Consider the following 18,468-nt stretch of genomic DNA (forward strand, 5'->3'; position numbering starts at 1 on the left):
TCCTTGAAATTTACTTGAGTAAAAGCAAAATATTTGTCTTGAAAATGTACTCGAGTAAGAGTAATAAGTATCAAATAAATCTAATACTCAAGTAAAGTACAGATCCTTAGAATATATATGTACTTAAGTACAGTACTCAAGTGAATTTACTCTGTTACTGTCCACCTCTGTCCGCAACTAACCAATATTTACAAACAACTTTACAGAAAAGCAAGCCCAAAGTCGCTTATAATAAGCAGACATGGCAACACTGACCAGCGCGCCGCTATCGTCCTGGGCCATGGGATCTAAACAATAACGTGAACGCAACGTAACCATGGGGACGTAACCAAGGTGAGCCACTTCCGTTACCTATCTGAACGGGGCGGGGCATATTATTACTCAGGAGATCATTGTAGCTTCATTCCTCTGGAAGACAAATCTACAGTAAAACGGAGAAACCTTTTAATCAAGGTAAGACGAGTTTGACAATACTTACCTCTCAGTGAAGTATGAATGGTTGTCTTTTTCTTTTTCCAGGTAATAATTTCAATGTCTTGTTTAGGCTACCTCATCGAATGGTTATACTAGACGTTCTAGTAAATCTGTGTTGTTAAGAATAATAGGCCTAATAATAGCCTTATTATAACAATGTTGAATATAGTACAAAATACTTGAATATACCTGTTCCTGGCCATATGGGCCTATTTTATACAGACATTGTCATTATTAGGCTACTACTCAATTGAGGACACTAAAACAGTTAGATGCAGCATTTTCTCCCTGGTTCATGTTTTCATGGAGCCATGGAAATCTGGTAGTTTTTGTAAAGTGCTCTTTCGAGGCCTACTGTATCTTCATTTGAAGGGGATTGCCTTCCTTCAGATGTCTTAATACAATGTTATACCATTTTACCATTTGACTGTAGATACACACACTCCCATCCCCATACATTTTTATACATGTTTCATATCTGTTATTTGATGTATTTTATTTGCACAAGAGACTGTGGAACTCTGTCTTTATTACACAATTTATGTATATTTGATCATATTTGATTACATATTTGATTTGACTCCTACTCTTAATCTTATTTATGTAATGTAACTGCAATGCGTGGGTACTGTAGCTTGCACAGAAGAATTTCACCCACTCTTTTATACCTATACAATTTTGCCAGTATAGTTTACTCGAGGGAATTGTCAACACATCACTTATGCATGGATACAACTTTTTGAAAAATATACCTTGCAGCTGCATATAGGGAAGGTACAGCAGAGATTGAAAAATGTGTTCATAAACCTAGCCTGTAGCCTACCCAATCCATATCCCCCCTCCCCTCGCAACCAACCTTGGCAGCCCTGGAAATATTAAACAGATAATTTGTACTTAGCCTCAGGCCACAGAATACCAAGTGTAACTGTTAAAGCATGTGTGTGTGTGTGTGAGTATGTGTGTGTACACGCATGCGTGTGTCCATTGTTCACCAGGTTCTGCCAGAGAGCGTGTCACTGTAATATTGCATGTATGCATATGTGTCCATGCATGTGTTTTGTCTTTGCATACCTGCATGTTTATGTGTGTGTGTGTGTGTGTGTGTTGTCATTGCATATACCACTTTCGATGTGTGTGTGTGTGTGTGTGTGTGTGTGTGTGTGTGTGTGTGTGTGTGTGTGTGTGTGTGTGTGTGTGTGTGTGTGTGCGTGTGCGTGCGTGTGCATGTGTTAGTGTCATCATTGTTCAGCAGATATTTTTTGCAGGGGGTTCCCAGAGCTGAGGTGAATGGGGATGAGGACGCTGGTGATGGCTGTTGTTGTGCTTCGTATCCTCAGCTCCAAGTCATGTCCCTGCTCGTTACACATTCCACTATACTCAGCCCTCAGCATTCCTTCCTACCCTCCCATCTTCTCTTCTCTTCTCTTCTCTTCTCTTCTCTTCTCTTCTCTTCTCTTCTCTTCTCTTCTCTTCTCTTCTCTTCTCTTCTCTTCTCTTCTCTTCTCTTCTCTTCTCTTCTCTTCTCTTCTCTTCTCTTCTATGGTATTCTAGTCTGTCTGTCTGTCTGTCTGTCTGTCTGTCTGTCTGTCTGTCTGTCTGTCTGTCTGTCTGTCTGTCTGTCTGTCTGTCTGTCTGTTTGTCTGCCTGCCTGTCTGCCTGTCTGTCAGATAACAACAGATAAAGTTAGTGAAACTGAGCTGGTTTTAGCGAGCAAAACTGTAGAGTAGACAAAGTACAGTATATGACAAAGTATTATAAAGTGCGGCTCAGAACAGCAAACTTCTCTATGAGCTGTATTGTGGATAACCCTGGATAAGAGCTGCACCGTTGGTGGTGTTTACCACCTATTATGCTGCCTCATCACTTTTCTCCTGCTGCCACTAGTCAGTGCATCTGACAGGTTCTTTGTGCTGTTCACTGCTATTTTATTTGTCAGTCCATTGATTTTGATGACTTAGGACGGGGGCTAGCACTGCGTCAGTTCAACCACAGTACAGTATAGAAGCAGTGAGCGACGTTTTGCCTTCTATTGTGTGGGTATAATACAGTTAGTTAATGAAGAAGCACTGCTTATATTACTGGCCTGGTTCACTGTGTGAACTCTATAACTATACAGAGAGACTTTCTTTGTGCTGACTATTAATGTGCTGTTTTCATTGTGGCTGTTTCCTAACAGAAGACAGCAAGAGATTGAATCCACGATTCATTGTGTTATCAGTACTGCTTTGGAACTGAAGGTTTCCCTAATAATGAATGCCTTTTGGAGTCTACCTTAGTACCTTTTTACAATAATGGTATTGAATACGTAGGAGCATCTAACCCAGTCCATTCCCCTCTCCCTCCTATATGTGACCAGGGCCATGATCACAGCGGCAGAATATGGCAACACGTCATGGGAGCTGGCTGTGCAGGTGGACCAGAGGGAAGGAGACGAGGGGATGAGGTTCAAAATGAGGGTGAAGGGCGACTTGCACATCGGAGGTCTCATGCTCAAGCTGGTGGAGAAAATCAGTAAGTGGGCGTGCATGCAAGCGGGAATCTGTCTGTCTGTCTATCTGTCTGTGTGTAGTAGTCTCCCAGACAGTTGCCCATAACTGCTCATTGTTTACCTGGAAATGTATCACCTATATCGTGTGGTTGATGTAGGCACAGCGCCTCAACCTCTTCCTGCTCAAGGAGAGTTGGCGGGTGTGATAGGTGTACCACACCCTTGTTTGCCCTGCATTCCTCTGTACTGCAGTGCCATTGTTCTATAACAATACTCTGTTAGCATAGCCCCAGGGGACAAAGTTTAGCCCTGATATATTCTCTGATATCAGCCATTCACCCATTCAGATCTCTGAATGGGTGTCCCCGCTGGATTTCACCGGGGAAGAGTTAACAACATGAAATTGGCCTGGGCACCGCTGTTGCTGGCTATACTGTATGTTAGTTAGGGTGCTGTCGTGGAGCATGCAAACAGGATGAATGACTAAACAGCCTGTCATCAAAACACAGGATTTGTCTTTTGTCTGATATCAGCCCAGAGTCATAACATGATGTCACACACAGACTCATAAAACAGCACCTTTTAATGGTCTGTTTATGGTCGACTCCTGTCCACGTCCATTTGTTAATGGTAGTAATAGTACCAGAGTAAGATTACAAATATGAAGGCGAGTCACTGATATGCAGACATGTCATCACAAGGGTGGCTGCATGAATTGTGAATATTGGTAATAGTAGTACTACGCCTAGTAGTATTGGTAATAATAATGATAATAATTGTAAATGTACCGGTAATAGTAGTAATACTGATACTGCAGCAATAATAGTAAATTATGAGGAATATACTGTAGGTAATGTTGTGTTCAACTCCCTCTCCAGAAAGAAATACGATATATTCATATATTATACAAAATAAACTGTCCAAAAGATATAATTGATGCGATTAGTTAGTCATATATATGTAACAAATATATCATGAGTGGCCAAAATGTCAAAAAATAACATTTGTGAAAGTCAATTTACAGGGTCCAAAATAGATGTTTGCCACTTGGTTCCATTTGTACACTCTCAGATTAAAATAACACTGAGGATTTGCCAGTATCAATATAATAACGTTGTGTTCATCTCCATCTACCAGAGGCTCCTCAGGACTGGTCGGACCACGCCTTGTGGTGGGAGCAGAGGAAATGTTGGCTGCTGAAAACTCACTGGACCCTGGACAAGTATGGGATTCAGGTACAACACTCGGTGTCTTTTTCCTGGTACTGTAAACACTCCCCAGTTCAGGTGTTTCCTGTCTCCCGTTGTTTATTCTGTCCAATAACCACTACTGTAGCACCTATAGGAGCTGATGATTTCGCAACTACTGCTATATAACTGCTAGTTTCATGATAGTGAATGGGTGAATTTAAATGCACACTGTAAAGCGATTTGGAGAAAGGCGCTTTATAAATGCACCATTTTTATCATTTACATGCACTAAACCAGTGGGGTCCGGGGACCCCCAGGGGTCCTTGGGGGGTCCCCAGCAAAATGTGTTAATACAGCATCACAAACATTTTAATCACTTTACCCATTTACTCGTTGGCTATTCAAAAATAGCAGATCTACAAGCTCACAGCGGCGCACTACGTGAGCTGTGAGCTAGGACATCTGCTATTTTTGAACATAAAAAAAAATATTTTTTTTTACATAAATCTTCTCTTCTGGCAGTCCCTGGCACAAAACATTTTCCGATGGGGGTCCGCGGACAAATACATCAATTTGGGGGTTGTAGACACAAAAAAGTTTGCCTACAACCTGAACTAAGTTTAGAGTTTAGACCTAAACTACAGTAACTGTGTTTCCCAGGCTGACGCTGACCTGCGTTACACACCCCAGCACAAACCCCTGTTACTGCAGCTTCCCAACATGAAGACCATCAAACTGACGGTCAGCTATTCCTGCGTGGTCTTCAAGACGGTGTCTGAGATCTGCAGAACGCTCAGTAAGTGACTCTCATGCTTCAATCCATGAGAGAATAATTTCAGGATTTGCTGTTTGAGGATATGCTTTTGTTGTTTGATGATTTCTGCATGTCGGGTGACAAGTACTTGTGGCGTAGCTCTAGGCCTGTCACAATTAATACATAATCGTCTAATTGCAATTATTTGAGATAATCGCAATTATTTTTGCATAACCGTCATAATCGTTTCCATGTTGAAAGATTTTCACACATTTTCAAATATTTAAAAAGCAGCTGCTATTTTTCACATGTATATAAATGATTAAATGTCAATAATTTATTTGTATATTTCAGTAATCTGCCATATCTACCCTGTGCAATTTTTTATTACGAAGCCTAAAAGGCTTCATATGTTCCAATGTTCAATGGTTCAACACACAATTAAATCGTTGATCGCAATTATTTGAGTGACAATTCATCGTCAATTTAAATGTATAATCGTGACAGCCCTACGTAGCTTGTAAGTGCATTGACCCCTTGGGCACAGACCTAACCATTAAACCGGCACTATGTAACTTTCTTTTATGAATACAATTTATTTTTATCCAATCTGTATGGTAGAGTATGTTAATACAATATAACTTATACAATTGGGGTGGTTGTGTTTTGTCTTCCTGCTCTTCTATTGAGTTCGTGTCAAAGGTCATGTCTCACCTAGACACAGGATCTGACACGAATTTTGACAAGATTCAATTTATCCCCTGAGCAAGCAGGCAGGCTCTATCAGCTCAATGGTAAAAATGTCAGCACTTGCGCGGGAAACCGGGTTCAAATCCGGGGTAGAAGAGGAAAGGTACAAAGTGCAGCTTTAAGTCATGGGTTCAAATCCTGACTTACTGTTGCAGGTCATCTCTGCTGTAAAATAAACAAAAATGCCTTAAAACGGCAACACGTGAAATGTTTGTCCCTCGTATTTGACTTCCTTCTTGCACCACGTCAGACATCAGGAGACCAGAGGAACTGTCCTTGCTGAAGCCTCCAGACGATGGGTCCAAGAAAAAGAAGAAGAAAAAGGACTCTGCCCTGGACGAGGTCTTGGACATGGAAGAACTCAGTGGAAGGTCAGGAGTACCAGGTACTGTAAAGTATATCGTTGTTTCATAACTACACGGAGCATTAATTTAAGTCTGAGAGTGATAAAAATAGACCCATGTGGGTAAATTGTTACACTCTCTGAGTATAAAACTTTCATTTATACTAGAAAAGCGCATAACACGAAATTAGCACATAAAGAGAAGGTGACAAACATAGAATCCTACATATACGTATAACATGAAGGTGCGCAATGTGGTTCAAGCTATATTTTCTTCCTCAAGGAAGTACAACTGAGGAAGAGTGTTGAGCTTGAACAATACCCTCTAGAGTTAAATAAACATTCAGTATGTTGCTGTGTATGTTGTAAAAAATAGAATCAGGTTTCAGCCCGATTCGAGCCCCATTGGCTATCATTATACATTTATTATGTGTTTTTCTTTGGCCTATTGGCAATGTGCACAATAAACTTGGCGGTGATTGGTCCGGGCTCAGAGACACAGACAGACACACCTACACAGTACACACACTCAGACTAACCCTCTTATAGACAGATAGCCTCCTGCAGAGCCACGCTGTAAAAACCTACTTACTGTCCAGTGTTTAGATGCAGAGCTTGGGACTAATTTCTATCCTTGTAGAGTGCGGGAGTGCCTATCTGTGACATAATCCTTGATGCATGACTCCAAATTTGGGCAAGGTTTCAGGCCCATCTGAGCCCCATTGACTTCCATATTAAGATTCAAGTTAAATATTTCAAAAAATCTGAAAATGAACAGGATGAAGGCAACTTCTAGTGATGGAAAATGTTTTAGATGAATAATGGAAAGGTTTATCTGAAACTGTCCACTGTCATTAAGCATTGTTTAGGGGATGTGGTTACATTCCACTGTTATTTGTTATTCATGTATTTTTATTATTTGTTGCACTTTGTTATTGTCCTCCTGGACAACCTTATAGTTTTTGTCCATGGTGTTTTCTAGTGGCTCTGTGAAAACGCGGTTGTTCTGTACATGTGCAAGTTTCATGACTCCAGTTTAATGACTCCACTGGCTACATCTGAGAGAATGATGTTTTTCTTATGCTACAGAAGCATTTCCAGGAACATGAGCAGAAATAATAAGGAACATCTATACTGTATGTATGTACTGTAGGGCTTCTGTAGATCTGAAGGACTGCAGTTTTCATCACTGACATCTGACAGAATTGTTCAGCGTGGTGCAATATTCTCTGGGCTTTCGTTAGTGTTTCCCCTGCTTTCATTAGGGCACGGATTTACACACACGCATGCGTGTGTGTGCGCGAGCGTACACACACACACACACACACACACACACACACACACACACACACACACACACACACACACACACACACACACACACACACACACACACACACACACACACACACACACACACAAATACACAAATACACAAATACAAACAAACATACAGTTCTTCAGCTAAGCTTTTTTTCTTTTTTTTTAACACAGACCAAGTTAATGAGCCTTTCTGTTTCCCCCTTAGCTTACTTAAATGTCTATCCACTGCATTAAAAACTAGAAAATAAACAGATACATTGGTATGAGAATGAAAGTCTCTGAATGTATGCTTTGTTCATAGCTCAAACTTGATTTGACCTAAGCCTGCTGCGCATGTCCACCATCAATCATCACACCCTTGACTGCAACCACAATTCCCTTATTAACAACCGTCCTCATACCAGTCTGTGCCCTTATTGCAGGACATAGAATATTAGCATGTATTCATAAGACCTCTTGTCTTCTTCCAGGAAGCCCCATGTACAGCAAGACAATGGTAGCGACCTATGATCCAGAGAATGGGATGCCAGTGTCCGCCACAAGCATGTGGTTTGGAGATAACCCCCTCACTGCCACCCAACCCAACGTACCCCCTGCTGAGCTGGCCAAGATGTACCAGCCCCTTTCAATGGTGGACAAATCTGTTGCCAATGCAGGGTAAATTAAATTACATAACCTAAACAAAAATTATTTAAAAATACATTATGCACAAAGAGATCCAGGGCTTAAACCACAGGGGTCAGTTGTTCATGCGTTTCAGTTGAGTTTTGACAGTGTAGAGATGAAAATCATGTACGGAGAAATGCAGCTTTGTGCAATTAGACGATAGTAAAGTGACTGTATAGTTAATTTTCTGTGGAGCCTGAAAAGGAATAAATATGAATAAAGGAATGTAAAATGAACATTATAGATCCCAGAGGGGACATTTGGTCAGTGCCGCAGCAAACAAAGAGGTTTAAAGAAAACAAAATGCTAATACTGGATAAAATATGTATTTATATCATACTGGATAAAGTGTCCTCACCACTGGGCAGAGGTGCGTTACTAGCTATTCACATTGTCAGATTTACAGATGTCTACTGTTATGTACAGTATATAACATATGATATATGCAGTGTGTAAGTAAAATACAAAAGGCTTTACATCATTGTTATTTGCCAGTGGCATAGACTGGAGGATATTTTTCCACTGTCTGAAATGGCTGTTTGTTGCTGCTGTTGACAGGTGGTTGGACTCATCTCGTTCTCTGATGGAGCAGGAAATTCAGGATGATGACAGATTACTGCTACGCTTCAAGTATCACTTCTTCTTTGACCTCAATCCTAAAGTAAGAAGAACTTCAAGATTGAAATTCTTCTCTTGTCTCCCAAGTGTCTGGCATTGATTGACATGCCTGAATTTACAACAAAATAGACCTGGCTGTTACAAAACCTTTTTAGAGTTAGGCTTATACCGTAATTAGGAATTGAGGGTTAAGATGAGGCATTTATCAGGTTAGGTTTAGGCTTAGGGTTAGAGTTATGCCTGATTTATGAGCTTGTAGATCGGACATTTTCAGCACACAACAATTACAGTTACAAATGCCAAGAAAATGTGTAAAAATGGCATTTATGAAATGGCTGTACTAAAGTGTGTGTGTGTGTGTGTGTGTGTGTGTGTGTGTGTGTGTGTGTGTGTGTGTGTGTGTGTGTGTGTGTGTGTGTGTGTGTGTGTGTGTGTGTGTGTGTGTGTGTGTGTGTGTGTGTGTGTGTGTGTGTGTGTGTGTGTGTGTGTGTGTGTGTGTGTGTGTGTGTGTGTGTGTGTGTGTGTGTGTGTTGCAGTATGATTCCGTCAGGATAAATCAGCTGTATGAGCAGGCTCGCTGGTCCATCCTACTGGAGGAAATAGATTGCACCGACGAAGAGATGCTCATGTTTGCTTCACTACAGGTAAAAACAAACAAACAAAAAATTATAATTTTTTTCAACATGACCAGAGTCCAGAGTCAGGTAAAAAATAGATTGATACACCAACTTAAATAAAATAATTTAAGTTGGTGTTGGTGGTAATGTAGGCCCATCATATCTTCATGGCTAGTAAATGCATCCAGATGTTAGGGACATTTGCGGGAAAACATTTAATCTGCATTGAATGAAGTTGTCCTTTATTGCACAATATTCATGATCTGAGAACAGTAGAAATATTACTATACACAGTGTCAACACTCAACAGTGACCCTGCGCAGCAACAGTTAGATACATTATGTATAATTGACTTAAAAATCATACTGTGTCCCTTTTTCAATTAAGTTATTTTTTATATAATCTTTGGTATATTTTTTACAATGATCATCCCACATAAATGTGTTTTACTTCTCTAAACACTATTAAACATTCCCTCCCCCGAACACAGGCCAATTCGCCCATCAAAGCCGGATGCACCACGGTGGATTCTAACCCACAACCTCTGTGGTGGTGGGCAGGGACTTAGCCACTGCGCCACCCGAGCGCCTGTTAAGTAGCGCCCTGTTTTTTTGCAAGTGTCAGTCCCCACACTCACGCCAAAAAGACGTAGGCACCGGAATGTACTAGAAATGTATTTACTTTGGTATATTGCAGTTAATAAATAGCCTTTCTGACGACGTGTTGATGACAGACTACTAAAATAAATGTAAAATGGATCCATGGTAATTAGTGTAAAAACTAGCTTTAAAAGTAGTTTTCATCCAGCACCATTAAACATTTCTCCATGGGTACCGGAGATGTACTGTATAAATATGGTGTAGCGGAGTACGCGTATCCTGGGGATCAGATTATAATGGGAGAACTTTGGTTGAGTTTGGTTTGTCTTAATCCATGGGGAGACATGACACGACATGAGGAGAACCCCCATAGGGGGAAGGGAGAGAGTTAGAGAGAGGCGGGGGAGACAGAGTAGAAAATAGCGTACTGTTAAAGGTGATCAAAGACACATTCTTCCTGCGAGGAACAAATTATGATAATATATAATGAAATGGGACAAATGATTACGAGGATGATCATAATGATGATGATGACATTGCATCCGTGGGATTCTGGCTGTCTGGCTTTTGATCCCACATGTAATTCACCGGGCTGACATGTAGCAATGGTTAGTTCACAGCCATTTAGAAATCACAGAGATTAAGGTTGTGTTCACCTACATGCACGTCTGTGCCATGACTTGTACAGAGAGGTGGTTTAAAGCCTCTCTCTGACTCATCCCCGGGGCCTTGGCTTGCATCACCTTTAGCTAGAGTCTGTTTTATGACTCGTACTTCTAACCGAAGCTCAGCCTTAGCCTTTCTACCTAAGTTCCTCTGACACATCCAAATGTGGATTAAAGACAAATGAGCGATGGTTCATTTTTCCCTCAAGGCCCCAGAAATCCTACCCAAAGATATTTCAGTGCCTTGTTTCAAGAAACTGATACAAAACAACTTTCTTCCCAGTCTTCATTAACCACTTAAGCCCTATATAGCCCTATATAGTATACTCTTCCTTTTTTCCTTCTACACCAAATCTCTTCGTCGAAAATGACAGGTCTACATGCTCATAAGGCGTCACGTTGAGTCATACAGTACTGTGAGCTTAGATCTGCGATTTTCACGGAATGTTAGCACATTATGACATGCCCAGGACGCAAGGGTTCAAGTGGTTTAGCCCTGTTTCAAAAAGAATGAAAAGCTCACAACGCGTCGCATTGCAATGTGTTGTTGTGAGCGTGAACCCTAACCCTAACCCTAGTAATCTAGCTATCTGTGAAAATGTATGAAACTCTTTGAACATTTTTGAAACTTTTGATAATTAAAAAAAAATAAGTTAACTTATAATGACTGCCCAAAATAGGGATGCAAGGTTGAAAGTGGTCAATTGGTGTTTTCACCATGATTTATTCTTATTCTTATTATTCAGTTTTGTAGGTAATCCACTGCACGTTATCTATGACCTTTTGTTATGGTTTTAAGTTATGTGAATAATGTGAGGCACTAAATACTAACGCCATGCAAACATCATGTCATTTCAGTATCACATTTGCAAACTGACCATGTCAACCGAGCAACTGGACTACTCCAACGAACCAGAGATAGATGAAGTAGAGGCAGCTCTGTCCAACCTGGAGACGACACTTGAAGGAGGAAATGCGGACAGGATTCTGGTAAATGTAGTTTTTTTTGTTTAACGCAGATAATGACTACACAGCACAGAATACAAACAAATAATTTCGAGGGTTTCAGTGTTACTGTGGCATGGTGATAACAGCTGTTTTGAAGCAGGAGGTTGATGTGTGGGCCTCTCTGCTGATTGCATGTCTCGACATGATGATGTCATTGGAGGACACAGGATAATTGACAGTTGTTTGTCCCCGCCCCTAGGAAGACATTACAGACATTCCAGAACTGGCGGACTCCCTGAAGTTGTTTAGGTAAACACAACACACGCATTACACTCTCCACCTATCCTGTTGTATCTCTGTGCCCGAAACATGAAGGCAGGCAAGGCAGGCCAAGTTTATTTGTGTAGCACGTTTCACACACAGAGGCAATTCAAAATGCTTCACGTTATATTCATAAAAAGAAAAGTGTACAGAAAAAGAAAGGTGTACAGAAAAAGAAAAGAGATTAAGAAAAAAAAAAATCCAAATTATGAGTAGCAATTAAAGGCAGAGGTGAACAATGAAAGTCTGTAGCCTGTTTTTTAAAGATGTTCTGGAAGTTTATTCCAGTTACGTATGTGTAGCATAGGAACTGAATGCAGCTGTTTTGTTTGTTTAATCCTGTAAACAGTTAGCAGACCGGTCCCTGGTGACATAAGATGTCTAGAAGGTTCTTAGTGTGGGAGCAAGTCAGAGATGTAATTATGAACACGTCCTGCATCCTCTCTGCATGTAATTTGTATTCCCTCTGCAAGTGTTTAAAATGCAGTCATCTATTTGTTGTTTTCACCCGACTGGTCTGTCATGTTTGTATTATAGTTCATAGAAATACAATAAAAATCTGTCTTGACATTTGTGATGTAGCTTTCTCGACGATGTATTCTCCCGTCTATTAGCTCCACATCAGTCTGGGGTGTATCTTGTGTATCTTAAATCAGACATATCAGACAAATCTTGCAATAGATTATAATAGGCATTGGCACCCTCTCTTCATTATATTTTCATCTTCCTCAAAGATAAGCTTGCAGCCTGTGCTGTTTGAAAACAGCCTTCACATTCTTTAGATTATTTTCTTCCGGCATTTGTATGCTTTATTTCTAAGGAGAGTGTCGAGAGGCAGGAAACCAAAGGCAGAGAGAGGAGTGACATGAAAGATTAGACAGGAGTCAGATTCTAACTCGTGTCATCGCGGCTCACAAGGAGCACATGGTCTATTCACTAACTCTCTGGGTCACCAGGCACGCCCATTCTTTTTCTATTTTGACTTTACAAATCAGTCTCACAGACAGATACGCATCCTAGCAGATACTGTATGCTTACTTTCTTTGTCTTTTTTTTGTCAAATTTCATCTCACATCTCAGGCCCAAAAGATTGACACTGCGACCGTACAAAGAGTACTGGTTTGTGTTCAAGGACACCACCATCACTTACTACAAGAACAAAGAGGCCGCCATCGGAGAACCGATAGAGCAGCTTCACCTCCGAGGTCTGTTGTCTGTAGAAGGCCTTATTGTTGTGTAATACCACTCCATTTTTATAATTAGTTCCTGTGCCCTATAGGACTGCTTTGAGCATGAGAGTATGGGACTGCACATTGATGTGACATTATAGATTGAAGAGTGGGATTTATTACTGGGTATGTGGGAAGCAGCCTTTAACCATTTAAACCCCAGCATCCGTATTGTGAGGAAAGCTTTCGCTGAATATAGCAGATCGTCAAGCTCACAACGCGGCATGTTGCGTTGTTTGTTTTTTAAAGTAAATTAAGTACATAGAAACGATTAAAATTAAGTACTAAGAAATGATTAAATGGAGGATTAGGACTATTGATCTAATAAGAGCTCTAGTCTGATTCAGACATTGTTAGATTGAATATTAAATGAAAGTATCAGTATTGTATCGCAGTGTTTCATTTAGCTACCAGGCTACTGCTATAGCTGGACTTTTCTAGACAGCCTTCTACATTATGTCAACACCAGCAGTAGCTTCAACTTGCTATAGCGCTTCTGCTTCCTAAATTCTCTGTCTCTCCCTGTCACTGTGCCAGGCTGTGAAGTTGTCCCCGACGTCAATGTGACCGACAAGAAGTTTGGCATCAAGCTCCTGCTTCCAGTCGCTGACGGGATGAATGAGGTTTACATTCGATGTGACAACGTAAGACCCCAAATAATGTCACAGCTACAGATTAAGACAGAGAGGGCTTGGGGGACACCGTTGGCTTAATGTGACGACCACACGACAGGGTTTGAGTCCCAGCTCAGGATCTTGGTTGCGTGTCTGCTCTCATCCATGCCATCACAGTTCTGTTTGTTTGATTGATTGATTGATTGATTGATTGATTGAATACTTTAGTTTGCAAATAGTATAGTGGTACGATTATACAATAATGCTAAAAGGATAACACAAAAAGCCCTAAAAATAAGAGCCGCATTTTTGCTCCGCCACACTTCGTCGTTGATGTGAAAGCTTGCATTGACTTTATAACTTTTTAAAAAACTACAAATTATACGCATGAAAAAATTGCCCCCGGTGTGTAAGGACCTTAAGGCCTTGTTTCCATTGTGGTCCTATGTATTCAATTCATCAAGACATTTAAAGACATACAATAACATACAAGAAATCATCAACACTAGTACAACGATAAACCTTATACTGTCGTTCTTCAAATCCCAATGAAAGCACACATGCCAGAATAAAATTTAAAAAACAAGATTGAAGATAGATCGGTAGTTGTGTCTATACAGTAGCTGACAATTCCAGCTGTTAATTGTGTGGTTATGTTGGGGCCTTAGGAGACGCAGTATGCTAAATGGAAGGCAGCCTGCATCCTGGCCTCCAAGGGAAAGACCATGGCTTACAGCTCCTACAGGTCAGAGGTGAAGAACATCCAGTCCTTCCTACAGATGAAGAGCCTGGCGCCCCCTCCTGGCCAGGCAGCCCCCAACCTGGAAGCCATGGAGATGAACGCAGAATGTTTTGTCTCCCCACGCTATTCCAAGAAGCACAAAGCCAAACAGGTATGTATATGTTTAGTGTGTGACAAGCATTATTTACCCCCCATTATATATACATTTGTATATTTGGGGCGTTTTGAAAGGTATCATTTTATATCAAGGCTACATTAGTGCATTTTAAAACGGAACCTGTTCTAATCCCTGGTGCTGTTTCTCACCAGCTGACAGCGCGCATTCTGGAGGCCCATCAGAACATAGCCCGGCTGTCGCTCATGGAGGCTAAGATGCGGTTTATCCAGGCCTGGCAGTCACTGCCAGAATTTGGCATCAAGTACTACATCGTCAGGTACAAATTAATAGTAATTTCTTATTACAATGACATGTGGTGAGCTGTTGCTCCAAAGTCCAACTAGATAAATAGATTAAAGGTTCTTAAAAATGAGTTTGTACTCTTCAATAATTCCTGAGAAACCATAATCCAGGGGTGTTGGTTGAGAATGTCCAGACTGATGCAAGAAATGTAGATCTATTTACATATTAACATTTTGATATTATACAATCATCAGTTCTGTTCAGGTTATCAGAACTTATGACGGTATAATATACTGAAATGCCCTCAGTTTGCAATTCTCCTATTTTATATCAGTGTGTGAACTCAACTTATTTTGACCACATAAATGAATGAATAAATAAATAAACGCAGGTTAAAATGTTAAGCTTATTCTGAAATGCATCCATTTCATTCAGCCCTGAATTCATATAATTGATGAACGATGCATTCATACTTCATCTTTTTATGCTATGCTGCAGATTCCGAGGTAGTAAGAAGGATGAACTTTTGGGAATCTCCTACAACCGTCTGATCCGTATCGACATGTCCACTGGCTTGCCGGTCACCACATGGAGGTTTGCCAACATGAAGCAGTGGAACGTCAACTGGGAGATCAGACAGGTAAGGGCCGCCGGTACCTTATGTTATGGTCTCTGTATGCAGGCAGTATATCTTTGTTTTCATGCCAGATAGAAAGCCGTTTGAGAATTTCACCATAGATATTGCTTTCTGTCAGTTATGATTTATGAAAGAGTACAAAGATGAGAAAGGAGAGAAGAAATGAGTTGCCAGAGACTGATCCACTGTGCCACAATGAGGACCATTTTCATCAGCTGTAGGAAATGATCATAGAATGTTATGTTCACACTAGCGACAACAAAGCAACAGGCTATAAGTCATTTTCAATGGAAGCCAGCTATAATGCAAGGCCCAACGCACTGCATGACGATCTATAAATCAAAGCTAATCTGGACTAAACTTTTTTCTGTGCTCCAATGACACAGTGAAGCATCAAACAATCATATGTTTTTGTTTCACCATTTCCACTCCCCGTCTATCTCCCCCACAATTCCTTCTCTGTTCCATAAATGGAAGAGAAAATGAATTCTTGCTGTTAACCAGTTCCCTGTGCTATTTAAACTGAAACCGAACCCGTTTCATTTACGCAGTGTGGCTTGAGCACGTCAACAGTGACTCTGTAGCAATGTGGCTGACCACGCTTGGACATTTTTTTGTAGCTTTGTCGCCGCTAGCGTGAACGCAGCATTATACTGTTGGCCACTGAGCAGCTCCACACGAACAGTTATGGGTTCTGTGCCTTGAGCAAGGGCACTTCACTGGTGGGTGTTGAGGGAGGGAGGGGTGAGTGTTCATTCACTTCCCCACCGAGTTTTGTCCTGCCTGTGGATGGTACACTTCCAATACTGTTCACACTGCCCTCACACGCTATATTCCTTTTATTTAGTTTTAGTTTTATACTTATTTTGCTGTATATATTAAAGTATGTGCAGTGGTGGAAAAAGTACTAAAATGTTTTACTTAAGTAAAAGCAAAGTATCAATACTGCAATGTAGAAGTACTCTGTTACAAGTAAAAGTCCGGAATTCAAAATTTACTTGAGTAAAAGTACAAAAGTATTGGCATCAAAATTTACTTAAAGTACCAAAAGTAAAAGTACTAAACTATTTGAAAATAGCAGATCTACAAGCTCACAACGGGTCGCGATGCGACACTGTACTTAACTTAAGTACAGTACTTGGGTAAATGTACTTAGTTACTTTACACCACTGAGTATGTGTATATATGTGTAACTATATATTTATTATGTATTCATGTTTATATATACATAATGTGTCTGAGAGCAATTCACCAAGTCAATAAAGAGATTCTAAATTCATTTCATTTTTTTGTTTCAGGTGGCCATAGAGTTTGACCAGAATGTGACGATAGCCTTTTCGTGCATCAGCTGTGACTGCAAGGTGGTCCATGAATACATCGGCGGCTACATATTCCTCTCCACGCGATCCAAAGACCAGAACGAGACGCTAGATGAGGAACTGTTCCACAAACTCACTGGAGGACAAGAATGAAACATGTGTTAAGTGATTAGATTGTCATGTTTGGATGTTCCAACGATCAACATTCGCCTGCATTCTCTTAACCGTGAAGCACCAACCACTGCTGGAGAATATGTGATACTAGAAGAACATATACTTCATCCATTTTTTCCTCCAAAAAGCAAACTGGTACAGGATCAGTGTTTTTGAAGTCATGTTTTATCACTGCAAGTCTTATTTTACATTTTATTTAACCAGGAGAGTCAAGATTAAGAATCTCTTTTTAAAGGCAGACCTGGCCAAGACAGGCAGCGACATAATTAAAAGCACATTGTCACAGACAGTGAAAAACACTGGCATGTTAAGGAATCTGCCTCTAACTATTAAAAGCAAAGCAAAGAAATGATATTCTGCAACATATTCCATGCCAAGGATGCAGAATACACAAAAGCCACAATTTTCCAATTTCCACACAGGCATTTGGGACATAAATGAATGAGTTATTGTCTGACACTTTTTCCTGCACGATAAAGACACATAGATAATATGGGAGCAGACCAAGAATTGCCTTATAAGGTGTGCAGGACCAATGACTAAGAGCCTAAGGGTGGCCAGAGTGTGTCCCGAGACACACAGTGGTGAGTCAGAGATTAACAATTGGTAATGAACCTCAAGTATTTAATTGTGCACAACTACTGAAAAATACAGTATGCTTGTGAGGATTGATATTGTTGTAAATAAACTGAGAGAAATGTTATTGTTGACTATTGTTTGACCAACTGAGTCAAAGGAATGTCCATGGCTAAGTTGATCATAAAGACACTGTAAACAGAGATGTGAAAAAGCATTGTTTATCTACTTATTTGCTGACATGAATACAGATCATTTTAATGACTATCTCCACACTACTGATGTGACACATTTTCTATGACTCAATTTCAATTACATTTTATGTGAAAAGATTGCTTGCTTTTAACAGTAAAATGTCTGTGAGGAAAAAAATGTATATGTAGCTATTTTTGTATTTTCACATCTGTAACCTTGCTGAAACAGAGCTGGTGGTTTCACTTTTAAACTGATTATTCTGGTCACTGACCAATGTAGGACAATATCTCAAACGCATTTTCTGTATGTGGATGTGGGTGAATGTAGTAGCAAGGTTAACTTAGCGGATTTTTACTCTTTCATTAAAAACATTCTTCAACAGCCTTTTTAACAGAGCGTTTCTTTGTGAATAGGGGCTGCACCCACTAGCATTCATTTACTGTGTGTGTGTGTGTGTGTGTGTGTGTGTGTGTGTGTGTGTGTCCATATGTATCTAATATCACTATAGCTGCTTGGCCTATCAGCATCATATTTATTATGCATTCTGCCAACAAGCCAATAAGGACCTCAATTCTCAAATATGTTTCAAATTGGAGCGTGCGCGTGTGTGTGTGTGTGTGTGTGTGTGTGTGTGTGTGTGTGTGTGTGTGTGTGTGTGTGTGTGTGTGTGTGTGTGTGTGTGTGTGTGTGACTGTGTGTGACTGTGTGTGTGTGTGTGTGTGTGTGTGTGTGTGTGCATATACATATTATATTATGTACATACATATACTATGTACTTTCCCCTAATTTAAGCTGTTTTAGCTGTTTTATGCAACATGCTACTAAC

At 40.4% G+C, this 18,468-nt stretch overlaps 1 protein-coding gene across 1 annotated transcript; it reads left to right on the forward strand.

Moving 5' to 3' along the window:
• The first annotated feature begins 366 nt into the window (after nt 1-366).
• fermt1 (FERM domain containing kindlin 1) lies at nt 367-18,023 on the forward strand. Its single transcript, XM_080452514.1, has 16 exons — nt 367-453; nt 2,831-2,985; nt 4,100-4,197; nt 4,813-4,948; nt 5,907-6,041; nt 7,793-7,979; nt 8,547-8,649; nt 9,143-9,250; nt 11,346-11,477; nt 11,695-11,744; nt 12,837-12,961; nt 13,523-13,629; nt 14,268-14,492; nt 14,651-14,775; nt 15,240-15,381; nt 16,677-18,023. Exons 2-16 carry the CDS (start codon nt 2,835-2,837, stop codon nt 16,848-16,850), a joined length of 1,998 nt encoding a protein of 665 aa, XP_080308640.1. The 5' UTR covers nt 367-453; nt 2,831-2,834; the 3' UTR covers nt 16,851-18,023.
• The last annotated feature ends 445 nt before the right edge of the window (nt 18,024-18,468 follow it).

Source organism: Gymnoscopelus braueri (genome assembly GCF_963280865.1).
Source record: "Gymnoscopelus braueri genome assembly, chromosome: 16".
NCBI classification, from domain to species: Eukaryota; Metazoa; Chordata; class Actinopteri; order Myctophiformes; family Myctophidae; genus Gymnoscopelus; species Gymnoscopelus braueri.

Bases quoted from the DNA above. Each gene is read 5' to 3' on its own strand.
- fermt1 (XM_080452514.1), top strand. From the start codon at position 2,835: ATGATCACAGCGGCAGAATATGGCAACACGTCATGGGAGCTGGCTGTG. The intron at 6,042-7,792 runs GTACTGTAAAGT...GTCTTCTTCCAG, and splicing joins TGGAAGGTCAGGAGTACCAG to GAAGCCCCATGTACAGCAAG. The intron at 14,493-14,650 runs GTATGTATATGT...GTTTCTCACCAG, and splicing joins AGAAGCACAAAGCCAAACAG to CTGACAGCGCGCATTCTGGA.